This window comes from Panthera uncia (genome assembly GCF_023721935.1).
Source record: "Panthera uncia isolate 11264 chromosome D3 unlocalized genomic scaffold, Puncia_PCG_1.0 HiC_scaffold_8, whole genome shotgun sequence".
Lineage (NCBI taxonomy): Eukaryota > Metazoa > Chordata > Mammalia > Carnivora > Felidae > Panthera > Panthera uncia.
The window spans coordinates 38640742-38659451 of NW_026057586.1; the positions used below are offsets into that span (position 1 = coordinate 38640742).

The window sequence follows — 18710 nt, forward strand, 5'->3', positions numbered from 1 at the left end:
TTATTCTCATGAGGGAAGACAAATGAACAACTACATAAGCAAGTAATTATTGACTAAGTTCTGGGAGAGAGATAATCAGGAAAATAAGTCAGAGAACAACTGAAGAGGACACTTTGGATGGGAGGGAGGACGAAAAAAGCCTCTATGAAGAGAGGACACCAACTGGGTAGATAAGAATTAGCTGGCCTTGCTGAAAGCTGCTGTAAAGCATTCCTAGCAGAGCTCTTAGGAAGTACAGGGGTTAGGAACAGGAGGTTTAGATGTGAGGGTCAGGAAGGAAGACAGAATGGCTAAAGCACCGTCGGGTGGGGAGTGCCAGATCTCTCTCCTCTACTTCATGCTTTATTCCTTCAATGGAGTCCTCTTTTACAGTATACATCTAATAATGTCATGCTCCAAACATAAAACCTTGGTATGTCCTACATTGCTTACTAACACAGGAGGCCTTTTTTAAAGATTTGTTCCAACCTTCCCTTCTAACCTCAACTTACCCACCCCGTACCCACCATCTCAAAATACATGTTGACAGATAGCATATACTTTTCTGCCTGTGTCTGGGTGGGGGGCAAGGAACACCAGGTAGAAGAAAGAGCATGAACTTGGGACAGTCAGACAAATCTGTGTTCAGAATTTGGCTCTCATGTTTTTACTTGGAAGAAGTTGGGTAAATCTTTTTTTTCCCCCCCTCCCTGATCCTTATTTTCACATAGATAAAGTGGGGTTAAAAATACGAATTCTTTGGAGAGTTATAGTAAGGATTACTGATAATTTATGTAGGAGGCTTAGCACTATAAGTAATCAATATTACTACTGGCACATACTGTTTCCTCTATTTGGAAGGCCCACCACACTTCTTTTCCTGGTAAACTTCCTCCATCTTTCCAGATGCAGTTTATTTTATTTTATTTTATTTTATTTTTTTTAATATATGAAATTTATTGTCAAATTGGTTTCCATATCCAGATGCAGTTTAGAGGACACATTCTCTTTGAAGCATTCTGTAACGCCCATAAAATTATCTCTTCATTGCTCCCATAACACAATGCATATATTTCCACCATGGCACAGTTCTATAACAACACAGGCTTTTACATCTCTCTCTCACTTCTATAACCATCACTTCTCTCAGGGTTGGAACTGTGACTTATTGTACGTTTGTATTATGTGCTTACCTGGCACATAATAGGTGTTAAGTAAACATTGGTTGGATGAATGAATGCATAAACTATATATTCCATTCCTTCCCCAAACCACTAGGATTTGCCTATATACATAATATTCTACTCCTTCAATAGATCTGTCAGTGAGGAGTCCCAGCAGGCACAGATGGCTAATTCAAGTTAGCATCATTTGAAGACAGTAGATTAAAGAGACTACTTACAAAGAAAAATATGGTCAAGGTGCAAACCACCAAGGATAGTGCAGTAAACGAAACCTAATAATATGGAGCTGTGTTTGACCTGAAGGGTAACAGGAGAAAGAGTTTATCAGAACTTGGACAGACAGAGGGTTGTACGGAGAAGACCTTCTGATAGGAGCTGGTTGATGTTTGCAGACTGCGCTGACCACACAGAGCAGGTACAGGGCTCAATCTCACTCTTCTTCCTTCACCCAAACTCCTGTTGAGGCTCCCTAATAGCTGAACCCAATTAGAATCCATGGGGCCTTCTCCTCCCCCCTTACAAGTCATTCAGGCCTGAAACTTAAAACAATATAGGCCTCTGTGCCAGAAAAGCAGAGGGACCCATGATGCTCCAAAGTGGGATCACAGAGCCTATTTGGTGAGGGAGGTATCCACGGAGGGAAGCCTGGAGACGAGGTGCAGAGGCATTGCACAGTGAGGAACACCTGCATGGAGGAGGGGCCCAATATGCAATGTCAGAGGTCAAGCAGGAAGGGGAAGGTGCCCAAGCTGGATGAGTGGATAGGTGGCCTGTCATGGAGTCTGAGCCAGAGTATAGTGAAGGAGACCAACCACACGGAGCTGTATAGAAGCATGGCTACTACCTATAAAGGGATTAGTCACATATTTAGATATATTAAGGGTAATAAAAACTGGGTTTCTCACTGTGTCAGCTACGGAAAGGGAGAACACTAGAATAAACCATGGGTATTAGATTAGGACTGGAGGTATTAGTGTAAACTCATGGTTTACAAGACGTACACATACATATAGAGATAAATGTCGATGTAAATTATGCTATGTTTATATATTCCAAAAGACTCATCCTCTTTCTTCTGTATGATGATCCTTGTCTCCAAGACACAGGAGTATTCACACACACACACACGTACACACACACATGCACAAACTGTACACGTGCTGTGAGATCCTGATTCCTAAATACCATCGTCCACTAAAGGGAACCATGGCTCCTTTAAGAAAGGGTTATTCCAGTGTCTGGGCAAGAAAAGTATAAGACTGGAACAATGTGATGTGCTTCAAAGTAATGGAGTGATCAGAGGGAATGGAGACATGTCAGAAGACACAGGACTCAGCTTGAACAGGCTCCCAGTGACCAAGTGTGGGACAATTCAAGCGTAGTCATCTACTGAAAAAATAGAAAAGGCTGAACCCGTACATATACCAATAAATGAATACATTGAGAGTCTGAGGAGAAAGGATAGTTACATAATTTAAAAGAGCCTCTTCACAAAATATTATTTAATTACAAAGAAAGAAGAAGTAATTTTGGACTGGAGAAGATTGCAGACAAATTTTAATCAAATGATCAAATGAGCATCATCAATATTGGGACAAATCAAAAATATGTGCCAACTAAGAAGTTCAAGGAGAAGAATACATCATCATTTATCCTATTCCAGAGGTATTCTGAATGTAATCACAAGGAAATAGCACACAAACTCAAATTGGCTTATAATCTCCAAAAGTGTCAAAATCATGAAAGTCAAAGGAAGACTGAATAACTATTCTAGAAATGAGACTAAAGAAACATGACAACTAAATGCACTGACAGATTCTGTACTGGATCTTGCTGCTATAAACGACATTATTGGGACAACTGGCTAAATATGAATACAGCCTAAGAATCAATCACATGGTAAAAATGATCACTGTTAATCTGATCTTGATTGTGTGGATTTTGCTTATGTAAGAGAAATGTCCCTGTTTGTAGAAAATAGAACCTTACCATTATAAAATATTCAAGGAAGGGGATCCTGGATGGATCATCAGATGCAAACTAATTCTCTAATGTATCTTCCAATTTTCTAAAAAGTTTATGATTGTTTAAAACTAAAAAACAATATGGGAGGCATAGGTCCTCCTGATGCAGTAGTTCATACATGGTTTAGCTTCCTGGAACAAAGCGGGTGAAGAAGGCTGAAAGGTGGATCTAGGTGGACAAAGGAAAGATACCCCAGTTACTCCCCAGTGACCTCCTAATGTCCATTTGACACTGTTGCCTGTATACAACCTGCATGTGATGATCTCTTAAGAATTTGCTATTTTCTGTCCGTTCCCTGGTTCTTTCCCACACTCTTTCTTACCCACATCCTTTCATGAATATGTCTTTTATATAAGACTATATCTCGCAGTCTTATCAAATCCCATAGTTGACACCATAATCTACGTAGATGTTCTATGTAGCTATAATCTAACTCCAACTTCTTCAGTTTTAAAACTTGAATATGTAATTGCTTCTCGACATTTCTTATGTAGAAGCATCTCAACCCAACATGTTAAAACCAAACTCAATACCTATCCCACTACAGTGGGCATTGTTAATGGACTACCAAGACTCTCCCTCACCCCCAACTGCATATCCTCTAACACAACTTCCTAAAAACTAGATTTCTAAAGTGTCCTTAACCTCTCTCACAGTACACCATTTTACTTGAGGAGACAGTGAGCACACGAGGTTCAAGAATAGATCTAGCTGCTTTAAACCAATTTGCATATTACATTTCCTTAGCTAGAAGTGTTAACAAGTGTTCATGTTATCTAAGTAGTACCATTAGAGTGAATCTTAGATCTTTTCCTTTAAACACTGGGACAGAAGTATTTTCCCCATGAATATGAACCAAGAGTCAAGTACCCATTTTTTGATTCAGGTAACCATCCTACCACAAAGGGATTAGAATAGTACCAACAACAAAAAAAGACTATTTTTAAAATTAATTCATTAATAATGAAATGGGTTCTGGACAATAAGTGGATCCCAGGACCAACAACCAGAAACCCACTCTAACTTCTATCTTCCAATTACCTCAGTCAATAAATCCCTTTATATTTAAGTCAGTTTGAGTTTGATTTTGTTACTTGCAGTCTAATGTGTGAAGGAGAGTAAAATTAAATATAAAACTAGATGTGAAAATGGTATACAACAACTAGAAGTTAAAAAATATACATGTGTAATTTAGATATGATATAATGTGTGTGTGTATATATATATATATATGTATATATATATATATGTACATATACGTGTGTGTGTGTGTGTGTGTGTGTGTGTGTGTGTGTGTGTGTGTTCTAGGATAAGCAGGCCTCTGTAAAAGAAAAAAAAAAAACTAGAAATATGGAAAAACAAAATACCAGACACATTGGCATAATGACAGTAGGTACTGGCAAGCAAGATAAATGGGAAACCTAGCTTCCATATTTTGGAGACATAATAACTGAATGATCCCCAGCTCTCTACAGTCCAGAGTCAGAGGCTGGTAGGGGCTGCTTTAGGGGAGAAATCTGGTAGAAATCTGGCAAAGGAAGGAAACGAGAAACCTGGGGCTTTCAAATTCTGTAAAAATATGTAAAGACAAGCTTTCGTACAAGCAAAATTGTGAGGTATTTCACGTAATTATAGTACTTTCTACTGAGTTCAAATAAATCTATGTAATCAGATTCTATTCACATTCCTTTTCTACTCATTCTGTCCCAGAAAATGGTGGGATTCATCCCCATTCGGATATTTCTAAGCTGTCGCGAAACAGCACTTTTGGGAGCTTGCTGCATCAGGTCGCCTGCCCCTTTCTGATAGGAGAGAGGGCTCAGCTCACCTCCAACAAGGCACACAGACACAGAACTCTAAATTTCTCAGTATCAAATGTTGATAGGCCCACAGAGCCTTTCTGTCCTCCCAAGTCGCCCTAGATAAAATCTCCAGTTGCCTTCTGGACCTTTTACAACCTTATCCCTCAGGCAATCTGTCATATATTCCTACTTTTGTAGGTTGAAACTATGTCTGGAATTCAGTCCTTTCTTTTCATTTCCAAGGCCAATGCCCAAGGCCAGACCCTTATCTCACATCTCAACTACTGCAATTGTTTCTTACCCAGTCTCTCTTGTCTTATCTTTCTGCCTGTCCTATCCATCATTTACAGGGCTACTAGCTCCTAAGAGAAAATATGGAATGCATTTTATTTACCCCTTTTTTCTCCCCTATGTCCAGGCACAGAAATATTTGCTTAAATTATTCTATGCATCCCATTTCTCATTTGAAAAAAATCTCTGACGGTACCCAGTTTTCAGAAGAAGTTCAAAGAACTTAATATGCAACCACATCATGAGACGTTGTAAACCATACTCCCCTTTAGAGGAATATCTCACCCCTCTGCCCCCACAGGGCGGTCCAGTCACACTGAACTACTAAATGTTCTCGAACACAAAAGCAGCAAATCTTTATAAATGATAGGCTCTTCCTCTACAAAATTCACTTTCCTTTGGCTATACTTACAAAACACCTATTAGTTTTTCAAGGCTCAACTTAAGTATCCTATATCCACCATAAACTCTTCTCCAATACTAGTTTCAGATTAAATGTCATCATCCTCTGTGCCTTCAGAAGGCTTTCTTTATACTACTATCTTGATGTTTAAGTTGTTCTGCTACATCATCTGGGCCAGGTTTACCCAGTTACTAGACTTCTTACCTAGTAATGAGCTAAGTCAACTGTATTTCAGCATGAAGTTAGCTGTTATTTCCCCACAAGATTTATTCTAATATCCTCTGTATTTAGCAAAGTGTATATAGTACATAATACATGCTCTGTCAGGACTGCTTGAATAATTTACCAGTGGACTAAATGTGATATGAGGACAGGTATTGTGCCTTATTCATTGACACTTCTTATAGTGACTAGAAAAAAATGAGGAACAGCAACTGCTGTTACAAGCTGAATAAAATACTGGGCTTAGAATGGCCTTCCGGGTTACCAAAATATTCAGCTAAGTCGAGGACAATTTGTCATTTCTTCATTCAAAAAGATTTACTGAGTATCTTTTACATGCTAAATCTTATTCCAGGAGCTGGGGATAGAATGGTAAGCACGAGAAACCACAAGCACATTGAGGCAGAGGGAACAGTTCTGCAGCTTAGAGATCAGGCTCTCCCACCTCCCCAAAATAAAGTTTTCCTTACCTCCTGAGCTCAGTTCTCAGCCACACAAATTTGAAACCTCTGAGTCATTAGTGCCTCCTCCCTATTTTATCAAGTGTTATTTGACAAAATGTAAAACTGCTACCACTGGATGATGGTGGTGATGGTGATGATCACATGATCTTCCTCTTTAATTTCAGTGCTATTCTCCAAATCCAAGCCCTCATTTTGCCTTTTTGGAACAACTAAAATTGCTTCCTAACAACTCTTTCCACTTTTATGCCTCCCATCTCTAAATTTCCTTTCAATACTACCAGAACAATTTTCTTAAAAAGCAACAATCTTACTATATTATAGCTGTGCTCAAAAGCCCTCAATGGCTTTGCAAACACAGGGAGAACACTGTTCAGACTCTTTAGCCTCATACTCAAGGAATCTTCCAAAACTGACTTCCAATTTGTCTGTCCAGATTCTTTCGCACTGTTCTTCCAACAATCTAGACTCCCACAAAATTAGCTTTTGATTTTATATCTTTGAACCTTTCACTTGGTACATTTCCATCCACCTTATTCAAATTCTGCCTACATCTCAAGGCCCAATTCAAGGACCTTAACTTTGTCTCTGATTTTTCCCTTCCACATAGGAAAGCTCAATATACTTTGTGCTTTCCCCTCTAAGCACACCTGCTTCTACCTCATATTTTGATTATTCACAAATACAGCCTATGTATCCAACCAAAGCATATTTAATCATTAATAAATACTTCACAGGCACTTACTAACTTTCCATTACTCCAAAGCACCTAAAACATACCATATTGATAGTAAATATTAAACAAATTTCCATGGAACGAAAGCAAACTCTCAAACAGAAATGTACCCAAAATCAAAATAATCTTTTCCTAAATATGAACAATAATCTCCACCAAAAAGATACATTTGAGTGGTAGAAAACCATAGCTCATCACATTTTAAATATATATGAAAGGAGACAGCTAAGTTAGAAGAAAATAGAATCAAATAAAAAGCTAAGAAAATTTATTCAAAGTAATATGGAAATATTGAATCAATCTCACCCATTTCAGTATACGGATGTATCTCTCATTTTGCGATGCAAATACATAAACACACACACACACACACACACACACTATGTCCATCAACTGGAAACTACACATGGTGTCAAAATTTATTGAAATAAGAATCACAAAGAAATTTTTCCTAGTTGCCATTTAATAACTTTTGTGAAATTTAATAAAAGTTTATGTGATGAAATATTTTTTCCTTTTCTTCTCTAAGGAAACAGCTTTAGATGATTGATGCCTGCTATTATGGGTCTATATTTGTATTTCCTTATTTTAGAGGCTTTTCAAAATACAAAAATAAAGTTAAAGCATTTCCAGTTATACTAAAAAGAAAAAGATAAAAGGTGATTATTTATAGGCAATCATATTCATGATGATAGACTCTCAGAAGGCAACTGCAAACATAAATTTTAAATGCTTTTTGGAAAGAGTTGAGAATAAAAACATTTACATAATTTCTTAGAAACCCTGGCTTTTTATTGCTGCACTTCAATATTCCCTCCAGGCAAAGGAGCAGCTACTTCAAAGATTTATTTGATAATGGAATGTTTGATTTCTTTGTTTCCCCCTTCCAATGTGGAAAGGTCTGTTGTTTTCTCTCTACAGCAATGTGCTGTATTTTAAAATTTGAACTGGCTCTCTACTGATAATAAAAATGGCTCTGTTTTGGTAAATTAAAGAAACACACCAATGCTAGCAATGAATATATATATTATAAATACACTATATTTTTATAAAACGGTCCATCCATGTATCAGTCATCTTTGATAACAGAACTGCCATTTCACAATAATATATCTAGTGACTAATATCAAATGTCTAAAACTCCTACTTACCTGCCTATCCACTTCTGGGAGCAAAAGCAGGAGGTATTGTTGAAAATGCTGAGGTAAGGAAGCAAACGTATGTTTATTTATTAATGCCCTCAAGTTAGTGTTGACAAGAATAGATCCTGGGGTTTCTATGTCAATGTCCTCAGCTTTGGTCCATTTCAAGTGTCCTGTGATAAACAAGCAAGAGCATTAATTCCCTGTAGATTGGGAAAGACATGCACATGTACATACACATATATGTACATATCAACCATATTCGATAGTATGTTTAATTCTGTCACTTTTAAAAGTGGCATTTCAGAAAAACTCTCCAAAGCTTCTTTGGGTTCCTGTCTTGTCTTAGTTGTCTTTTATTTTCACAATGTATACTTCACTCCATACCGTCCACATAGTTTTTACAGATGCTACTCAAAGTAGCACCAGGTCTAGAAAAGGAAGTATTTTAATTATGGTCTTCCAATTAATCAGAAGTGTAAAATACTGTGGGAGCATAAATGGTAACAACTACAATTTTTATAAATCCTGTAAGACCTAGGATTAAGAACGGTTCTATTCATTTTAACAGAGATACTGATAGCTAGCTGATAGCTGTGTGATTCCCCACGTATCAGGTGGAACGCTAAGCACTGGGTTGTTTCAAAAGATTCCTATTCAGGGCAGTTGGAGGGTAACAATTTAAAAAGTGATTCTTTGTAAAAAAAAATACTAGCTTCAAGGTCTAAAACACCAATGCATTTTGAAGGATAATTTTACAACTCAAGGTACACTGACCTCCAACAGAAGGCTGTGTAGAGTTCACAACTCAAATTATAACATACAAGAAAATAATCCACTGTAAGGAATAGTCAGTTGATGCATCAAACAGAAGAATTGTCACTTTCAGTCACGTGAGTTAAAAGAACACCTTGAATGTGAGTTGTTTTATCAGGGTATGTTTTAAATCAAGGGCCAGCAAATTACAGTCCATGAGCTATATCCAGTCCAATTTTTGTTTTGGTAAATAAAGTTTTACTGGAACACAGTAAATGCCCAATTGTTTAGCTACTGTCGAGGTCTGCCTTTGCACTACAATGCAGAATTGAAGAGCTGTGCCAGAAATAGCATGACCTGTATTTACTCTCTAGCCCTTAACAGAAAAAAAAATGTCAACTCTTGTTTTAAATAATTAGAGACAAAAGACAGAATAAAGCCATTATTAATAAACAGGAAACCATGATAAAAGAACAGGCAGCTTTGAAACAGAATCAGAACATCTAGAAATGAAAATTTAGTTCTTCAGTTAAAAAATGTAATGGACACAATAAAGAATTACTAAATAATTAAAATACAGAGTTAATGAAAATAGCTAGAATGGAGCATAAAAAAATGATGAGTCAAAAAACAGGATAGTGAAGAAATACGGGGATAGCATAAACAGTCAGAATGAACATCTATAGGAGTTTCAGAACAGTGGACAGAAGACCGGCAATATTTGAAGAGCTAATGACCAAAGTTTTTAGAACTGAAAAAATGGCAAGAGTTCTCAGGTAAAGCGATACATCAAATCTCAAGAAGGACAAATACCCACTTTCGTCTGATGTGTTGACATTATAAAACATCAACAATAAAAAGGATATTATAAAACAATTTTAACAAAAATAAATTATGTCCAAAGAGATGACAATAAGAACACAGAAATCTTATCACTAAATAACAGATGGCAGTGGAATATCTTCAAAGGGGCAAGAGAATGTGAGCTATAATCTAGAATTTCATTAATAAGAAAGTCTTTCAAAAATGGCAATGATGGCAATGAGAAAAGAACATTTTTGTATCCAAAATGGAAACTATCCTTTAGAGAATCTCACTAAATAATCAGTAGTGGATATTCTCAACAAATGAAAAATTAAATCGGAGAAGGAATGAATGGGTTGCAGAAACAATGGTAAACTAAAAGACTAATAGATCAGAGCAATTCCAAGTAAATATAAATAGTGAAAAATAATACTAATAATTAGTAAGAGTTAAGTAAAGAAAATAAATAAGTTAAAGAGGAAATAAATTGGAAAATAACTGTATGCAAGATGTGAAGATGTGATTGAAATAAGAGCGCTATCAAACCCTGGCATTATTTGAGAAGGAAGAGGACAATAGCCTAGTTCTTTACTTGGTTAAAATTGTATAGATCTCACAGTTCACAAGTATGAGCCCCGCATTGGGATCTGTGCTGACAGGTCAGAACCTGGAGCTAGTTTCAGATTCTGTGTCTCCTTCCCCCTCTCACGCTCTGTCCCTCTCTTTCAAAAATAAATAAACTGTAAAAAAAAAAAAAAAAAAAAAAGAAAAGTAAAGAGAAAAGAAAACCTCTATAGGTAACCACTAGAGGCAATTAAAAAGAATTATAACTTCCAAATAAATGCATGGAAGGAAATCTCAATGAATCAAATGGAAGGCATAAAAGTAGAAAAACAATAAAAATTAAGTCCAACAAAACCAAAATAATATAAATGGATTTTCATACTTGATTTACAAAGTAATGCAATCCACCTATGTGATGCTTACAAGAAATATACTTAATGATCATGAGGAATGGATGAAAATGAAATAAAGACATACTAGCCAGAGACTCAAAACAACAAAATAATACAACAATATTAACATCAGACAAGATACACAAAGGTAGAAAACCTTATTGGGGATGAGAAAGATCACTCCTTAAGTATAAAAGGAGTAATTCACTGAGAAGATATAATGACCTTAAATCTGCATCCATTTAAGCAGCACATCATTCAAAAATTAAAACTGAGAGAATTAAAAAGAGAAAGTGCCATTACACAATGCTAGTGAGAAGTCTTAACACCTCCTACCAGAAACTGAGACATTAGACAAAAAAACTTGTCTTAATACAGAGAACTTTAACAACTCAATAATCAATGTTGAACTAATGAATTTAACATAGGTCACTGCACTGAGCTGTTAGAGAAAGCAATGTTTTGTCAGCACTCAAGGAACAGTAAAACAAACAAACCTGACCTATGAGTCTCCACAAATACTGATGAACAATATAAAACTTCATCTAATTAGGTAGCAATAACACAAACAGCAACTCTCCAATCCTCCCATACCCATTATTTGGACATTCAAAAGCATACTTTTAAGTATTTCATAAGTAAAAGAAAAACAATTCAATGGAAATTAGAAAAAATTTGGATTCTAAATTACAATGCCAAAATTTGTGAAACACAGCTCGATTTAAAGGTAAATTTTACCAATTATAGAATAGAAAAAGAATTGAAAATTCAAAGTTAAGTGTACAAATGAACTATGCAAAAACTTGAAAAAAAAGGATTACAAAAATAAGAGTATACATTCATGAAACAGAAGGACAATGAAGACCATAAACAACCAAAAAAGGGTTTTATGTCTCGTTTTGTTTGTTTTTTATTATTAGGCTAATAAAATAGATATACTTCTGGTGAGAGATCAAATAAATAAAGAGGAATGAAAGGTAGGGCCATAAATCTAGATATAGCATACAAGGCAGATATAATGAAAAAGAGGTGTTAAGTGGTATAATACTATGACTTTATCCAATATCTTTGAAGACTATTTTTAAGTTTATAAATACTCCAATTCAAAATAGAAATCCTGAATAAATTTGCAAAACCCTTTAAAAAAATGGATAATTAGGCAACCTCCCCTACCCCACATACACAGAAAACACATAAACAGCTCTAAAGATGACTTTTACCAAAACATTAAGGAGCTCTCTTAGCACTTCATTTTGTACATATTCCAGGGAATAGGTAAAGAAACAAAGATTTCCAATTCACTTCATGAAGTTAATATAAGCTTTATTCCAAAATAAGGACGGGGTGCCTAGATGGCTCAGTCAGTTAAGCATCTGACTCTTGGTTTCAGCTCAGGTCATGATCTCATGGTTCGTGAGTCTGAGCCCTGTGTCAGACTCCATGCTGACAGTGTGGAATCTGCTTGGGATTCTCTCTCTCCCTCTCTGTGCCTCTCCCCTGCTTGCTCGCTCTCTCGCTCTCGCGCACTCTCTCTCTCTCTCAAAATAATAAACTTAAAAAAATAACTGGGCGCAGGGGTGGCTCAGTCGGTTGAGTGTCTGACTTTGGCTCAGGTCATGATCTCACAGGTCATGATCTCACAGCTCGTGAGTTCGAGCCCCGCGTCGGGCTCTGTGCTGACAGCTCAGAGCCTGGAGCCTGCTTCAGATTCTGTGTCTCCCTCTCTCTCTGCCTCTAACCCACTCAAATTCTGTCTCTGTCTCTCTCAAAAATAAACGGACACTAAAAAAAAAAAAAAAAAGAACAAGGCCAGTATAAGAGAACAAATATTCAGCCAACCCCACTTACAAAGACACAAAAAAGGTACAAAAGTTGTATCATTTAAAAAAATCTAAAGCTGGGGCGCCTGGGTGGCTCAGTCGGTTGAGCGGCCGACTTCGGCTCAGGTCATGATCTCGCGGTCTATGAGTTCAAGCCCCCCGTCGGGCTCTGTGCTGACAGCTCAGAGCCTGGAGCCTGTTTCAGTTCTGTGTCTCCCTCTCTCTGACCCTCCCCCGTTCATGCTCTGTCTCTCTCTGTGTCAAAAATAAATAAACGTTAAAAAAAAAAATTAAAAAAAAATCTAAAGCAAATCTGACATTTATTTAGTCAAGGAGATAGGTATATAGGTGTCTGCTTTATTCGTACTGTATCTGTATTTTTCTGTATGTTTGGTCTTTTACAATTGAAACAAAAAAAAAAAAGTCCACAAGGAGAAAAGACTTAGGGAGAAGTTTCTGTTGTCAGCAACAGAGGCAAAAATAAAACCTAGAGACAAAAAGGGTGACAAATATAGGAAAGGAGTCTACTTAATTCCCATTTATGGCCTACATATTCTCATATGAGGGAGTTGAGGTCATTTACCAAGAGTGATTCTGACTGGGAGGAAGGTTGGGGAAATGAGAGAATTATAAGACTTTGAACCATGTTATAAGCAATATGAGAAGCAGGACCTTTGTGGTTGGTTACTATTTAGTATGGTTCAAAATCTTTAAGAATATCATTGATGAAGGAAGATTCAGAGAGGTATATAATCTTTTATGACAAACCCAAAAGATCTATTTCAAAGATGTCCAACTAAGCAAGAATATGTTCTATAATTTTGGAACAAAGAGCAGAGAAACTTCTTGCTAAATTTGTAGCCATACAGGATGTTTAATTCCATTTTAATTATCCTTACACACTTACTCTTAATTGGCTTAAGAACAATCCAATTATATCTGATTGTCTTATCTCATTAAAGCTGGTACCTCATCTCCCTACAGCATTCAGAGGAAGAAAAAGATGTCATTTTAGTGTCTAATTCCTGGACACTAGAGACTATAAAATAGCTGCAGTCTGGAGAAGGAGGGATGAGAAGCATCAGTCGCCAAACTGAGAGTCTATGACATACACAAAGACACTAGGCTGGCCACATGATAAAAATCATGGGGAAATACATCCAATCGGGTCAGGGAAATTCTCTATTAATTTTGCCCAAGGGGAGTTCAAAGACCACCAATCTGAGTAAAGGCTGCTGACTGGAGCAGTTGATCAATGGGTAGTCTGTTGGCTTAAAGACTCCTATTTCGAAGAAGGGAACCCACAGAGAACTTATGCATAAAATGCACAGAGACACAGACATAACACTAACCCAGAGGGAAGAGGCACATGCAAGAAGCAGACCAGGGTCTTTCGTTAGAAGAGGCACTGCCCAAAGAAATACAAAAAGTTCAAAATGAAAGAGTTCTTTATTGTCGCAAAGAAATAAGAGAGGAATGATTCTAAAAGAGCACAGAGAATAAAAACAGCCGTTCAAAGAGTCAGTGTAAGGTAGAGGGGATGGAGAGAAATTATCAGAGGACAAAAGCTAATCATCTACAATGTGATGCAATGTAAACTTCACAAATGAGGCAATTGTATAAAAAAGTCTATCGAGTAGCACTGAATCTATTAAAATATAGTACCGACATTAAAAAACTATGGGGATTATTGTTAAAAAACAGAATATAAATGTTAACAATGTTGATGTTTAAAAATAATAAAGCTAACAAAAATATGGAGTAGGAGGGACTATAATTATTCCCCTGTCCTTTATACTATACTGTCCGAAATTATAACGAGTAATCAAAAAAATCAGTTTTTCAGAGTTTAATATCTTTGGAGACAACTTGTAGTAATGAACGTATCTTGTGGCGATGTTTAGCAATTTTGTTTTTTTGGTTTTATTTCTGTTCTTTTTATTATTCAGCTAAAATTAATTAAATTTAGCACTTTTAATTAAAATGGTTAATACAGTTTTTCTAAGATGATCTCTGGCTGTAGATACACATTAAGCAATGTAAAATCACCTTCTTCCACCAGGTGAGGATAAGAGAAATCTGAGTTAGAAGAGGTCCTTCATCCCACTCTGCTGGCACCTTGATCTCCGACTTTCAGCCTCTAGAACTTGAGTTAAGATGCCAGAGTAGTAGGAGGACTCTATGCTTGCCTCATAATTTGAACACTGCTAGATAAATAACTGGATCATTCTGAACACCCAGGAAATCTGTCTAAGGACCTACAGAACAAGCTGCATGACCAGGAGGAGAGAAGAGGCCACATGGTGGAGGGTAGGTGGTGAGGAGATGTGATTTGGGGGAGAAAAGGATCATGGGTACTGCGGAGAGGAGGGAGCCCTGATCACGGAGAGAGGAGACAGAGAAAAAGACAGAGGGAGCATCGCACAGGGGCTCACACAAGGAAAACTCTTCTCCAATGCCACTGACTAGAAAATGAGAGGGGCTGCTTATCTTCAGTGTTTACAACCAGCAGAGCTCCAAGACTGGAGTTTCAGAGTTCTGCACCATGGATGGTATGGAGCCAGCAGGCACTGCAGTGCTTCTGTGGAGAAGGCAGGCAGAAGCCCAGGAGTAGATGATGCGGTCTGAGGATCCCCTGGGGCACACTGGGCGAGATGTTTCCCCTTCTTGGAGTGCATCTGGGAGAGGTGGCATTGCCACAGAGGGGGCAAAAGAACTGGCAGGCACCATCGTGCTGCCCCATTCATTGGCACAGGCATAGTGATACCTGCTGAGGGTGGCTAAGCTGGACTCAGGCTTTTTGCTGTGCTTTCCTCTGAACTCCAAGCTCCTGCGTGTTGGTGTGACTGCCCTTCTAGGATAAACCAGCATCAGCTCCTCAGTGGCATGACCTTCCCCCAGAGGACCAGCACGGTCTGAGCCACGCTGGATCCCTAAAGTTTGGAGTTTTGAAACTCACCAGCAGGTCTGATAAAACATGGGTTTACTGTGCTGCTAAGCGAGCAGACGGCCCTGACACAAATGTCTCAGATCCCTGGGACTCACGAGGGGAGACCGTCTGCTCTCCAGTGAGGACTTTTCAGACAGTGGTGGGCGTGAACGCACCGGGGACAATGGAGAGGGCTGGTGCCATTCTTCTCCCCTGCCCATCAGCATGACCGAATGATAGCGACCAGCCCAGCACCCACAGTGGAGGCCAGAGCCACTTAAACCAAGCCCTGTCCCCCTGCACTCTGCAGGTGCTTCTTTACTAGGGCAAATGAGTGTGAGACACAGAGCAGCAGGTTCCTCCCCCAGAAGACCAGCACAAACTCCTACCAAGCCTGCTCACCACAGACTGCTGTAAAGCTTTAACTCTAGTGGCAACAGATTAGGCCTCTTAACAGGCAGACCAGAACACACCTAGTTAAGATCTGGCACATTCTGGACAAGGTCCAAACACTGCCCACTGCAGGCAAGGAGACGTTCTCCAAAGGACTGACCTCAGAGAAACAGCAGCTCAACCAAGGAACATAGCATACACCAGAAACATCTCCTAAAGCACCAGGCCCTAAGAAGTATATGACCTCTTCTTAATGAAGCCATTACTCCCGGGAGCAGGAAACACAGGCTCTCCCAACACAGCAAAGAAGACAAAGGCCTAGACAAAGTGCCAATATTTTTTCCACCTGTGCCAACTCACCATGTTATCGCATCTATTCCATCAGAGAGATACTCAGGGAAATATTCTCAAAATTTTCATACATAACCATGGTCAAGAACAAAAAATAACCAAGAGAAGACAAAAAAAAAAAAAAACCCCTAAGTCGCAAGTAATGGCCTCCCATTCTGAGTGATGCATTTCTTTTAAGTTTACTTATTTATTCTGAGAGAGAGTGCATGAGAGAAACAGAAAGAGGCGGGGGGGGGGGAGGGAAAGAGAGAGAGACAGAGAAAGAGAGAGAGAGAGAGAGAGAGAGAGAGAAAGGGAGAGAGAGAAAATGAATCCCAAGCAGGCTCTGTGCTGTCAGCACAGAGCTTGAAGTGGGGATTGATCTCACAACTGTGAGGTCATGACCTGAGCCCAAATCAAGAGTCAGACACTTAACTGACTGAGCCACTGGGTGCCCCATGATAAATTTCTCATAAAAGTTTCAACACTGGGGTGCCTGGGTGGCTCAGTTGGTTTGAGCATCTGACTTCAGTTCAGGTCATGATGTCACTGTTCATGAGTTCCGCCCTGCCACTGGATGCTGTGCTGACAGCCTGGAGCCTGCTTCGGATTCTCTGTCTCCCTCCCTCTCTGCCCTTTCCCTGCTAGCTTACGTATGCTCTCCCTCAAAAACAAACACTAAAAAAAAAAAACATTTAAAACAAAAACTTTCAACCTCACTATCAGAAGAACTAGAATGACTGAGGGATACTAAAGCTCAATTATTTTTTATTGTGGGCTCCTAACTGTCTCCAGGGAAACTGGCATATGAAGGGACCTGACAGAGGTCTATGGTGCTTTCTTACTGCTGTGTCCTCAGGGAAGCACACCAGAATCCCTTGTGCCCGGGGCTACATGCATGAGCTTCCAAGACCCAGGAGACATCTATACCTGAATAGGGTGACTATCTTGTAGTTTGACTAGTTAAGTAATTGCCAGACAGCAAAAGGAAGCACCTAGGGGACAATCAGAAGAACTGTATATCCTGCTAAGGAAATCTCACAATAAGGATGACAATTGAGACTGGATTTGGACTGGATTTACTTTAAGTTAGAACAGACTTACACCATTTGTTTTAATTCAGAATGATAGCAACAGGAGTTTTATACATTTACTGCCACCTAGAGAAGGCAAAGATAGTTAAAACTAAATGTCTAAAACTGTATGAATTAGAGGTCTAGCTCTGATGGGGAAAACGCTCTTCCTGTCTGGCTGGCTCCTGGGTGTTGGCTGGTTTCATCTTTCCTTGCACTGGTTCTGCAACTCTACAAGAATGACCGGAACCCCAGGAGCACAGGACCATTTTTATTGAAGGATATGTAAGTATGCTGAAGCCTGTAGGATGCCTCATTCATCCAAACTTACAAACCCATTCAGCTACTTATAAATAATCCACTCAAACCTTATCCAGCACCTGCTAAACCAGAGGCATATAATGGGTGTGTGAGGACCTCAAAGACAGACATGAAGGTCCCTATTCCCAAGGAATTAACAACTTAGCGGCAAAGAGGGAAGAGCAAAATGCAAATAAATATGCCTGAAGAACTATTCAATACTATCCTGATTCTAAAATGCTTCACAGTATGGAGAATCTTTTACTCTGTAAGATTCCTAAAGTCACAGAACATCAAAAATATTTTTTAAAGTTTTTATTTATTTTGAGGGAGAGCCAGCATGCATGAGAGCTGGGAAGGGGCAGAGAGAGAGGGAGAGGAAGAGTCCCAAGCAGGCTCCATGGTGTCAGGGCAGAGCCCGATGCCGGGCTTGAACTCATGAACTGTGAGATCATGACCTGAGCCAAAGCCAGACACTTAATCGACAACTGACTGAGCCACCTAGGCGCCCCCAAAACATTACTTTCTTAAAAAGACGTGGGTCGTTGTCTAGAAATGGTTACATTAAGGCTCTTTCTTTTATTTCATTTACATTTTTTCACTGTTTATTTTACAGGAGGCTTCATAGCACTGCTGACTTCACTTGCACAGGATAAGCTATTTCACCCTGTTTGCTGGTTAGTCATCAGTCACCTTTCTTTCCCTGTAATCAGCTTATTTTTGACAGTTTTTTACCTTAATTGACTGAATTTTAAGTGCTATCTTCTTCCTCCATCTGCTTGATTTTACAGGATCAGCCAGGATGTCTTAAGAGTGGCTAGCTTTCGCTTCATGCGTAACTAGTGTAGCTACATTTGAACACTGACAGCAGACTCATCCTGTCACAGAGTGTCCTGCTGCTCCTCAGTGGGGCCTACAGGTCCAGGGCATGGGCTAGATGATTTGACATAGATAGCCAACATAATGGTCAAGTCCAGAGTACGGGCTAGATGATTTGATATTCAGATACCCAACATAATGGTCAAGTCCAGGGCACGGGCTAGATGATTTGACATAGATAGCCAACATAATGGTCAAGTCCAGAGTACGGGCTAGATGATTTGA

At 38.7% G+C, this 18710-nt stretch overlaps 1 protein-coding gene across 1 annotated transcript in view; it reads right to left on the bottom strand.

Moving 5' to 3' along the window:
• Positions 1–18710, bottom strand: part of ASXL3 (ASXL transcriptional regulator 3) — a 122281-nt gene that overhangs the window by 57355 nt on the left and 46216 nt on the right. Inside the window, exon 9 of the mRNA XM_049619559.1 lies at positions 8255–8418. Coding sequence (XP_049475516.1) covers positions 8255–8418 — 164 coding nt within the window. The remainder of the gene's footprint in view (positions 1–8254; positions 8419–18710) is intronic.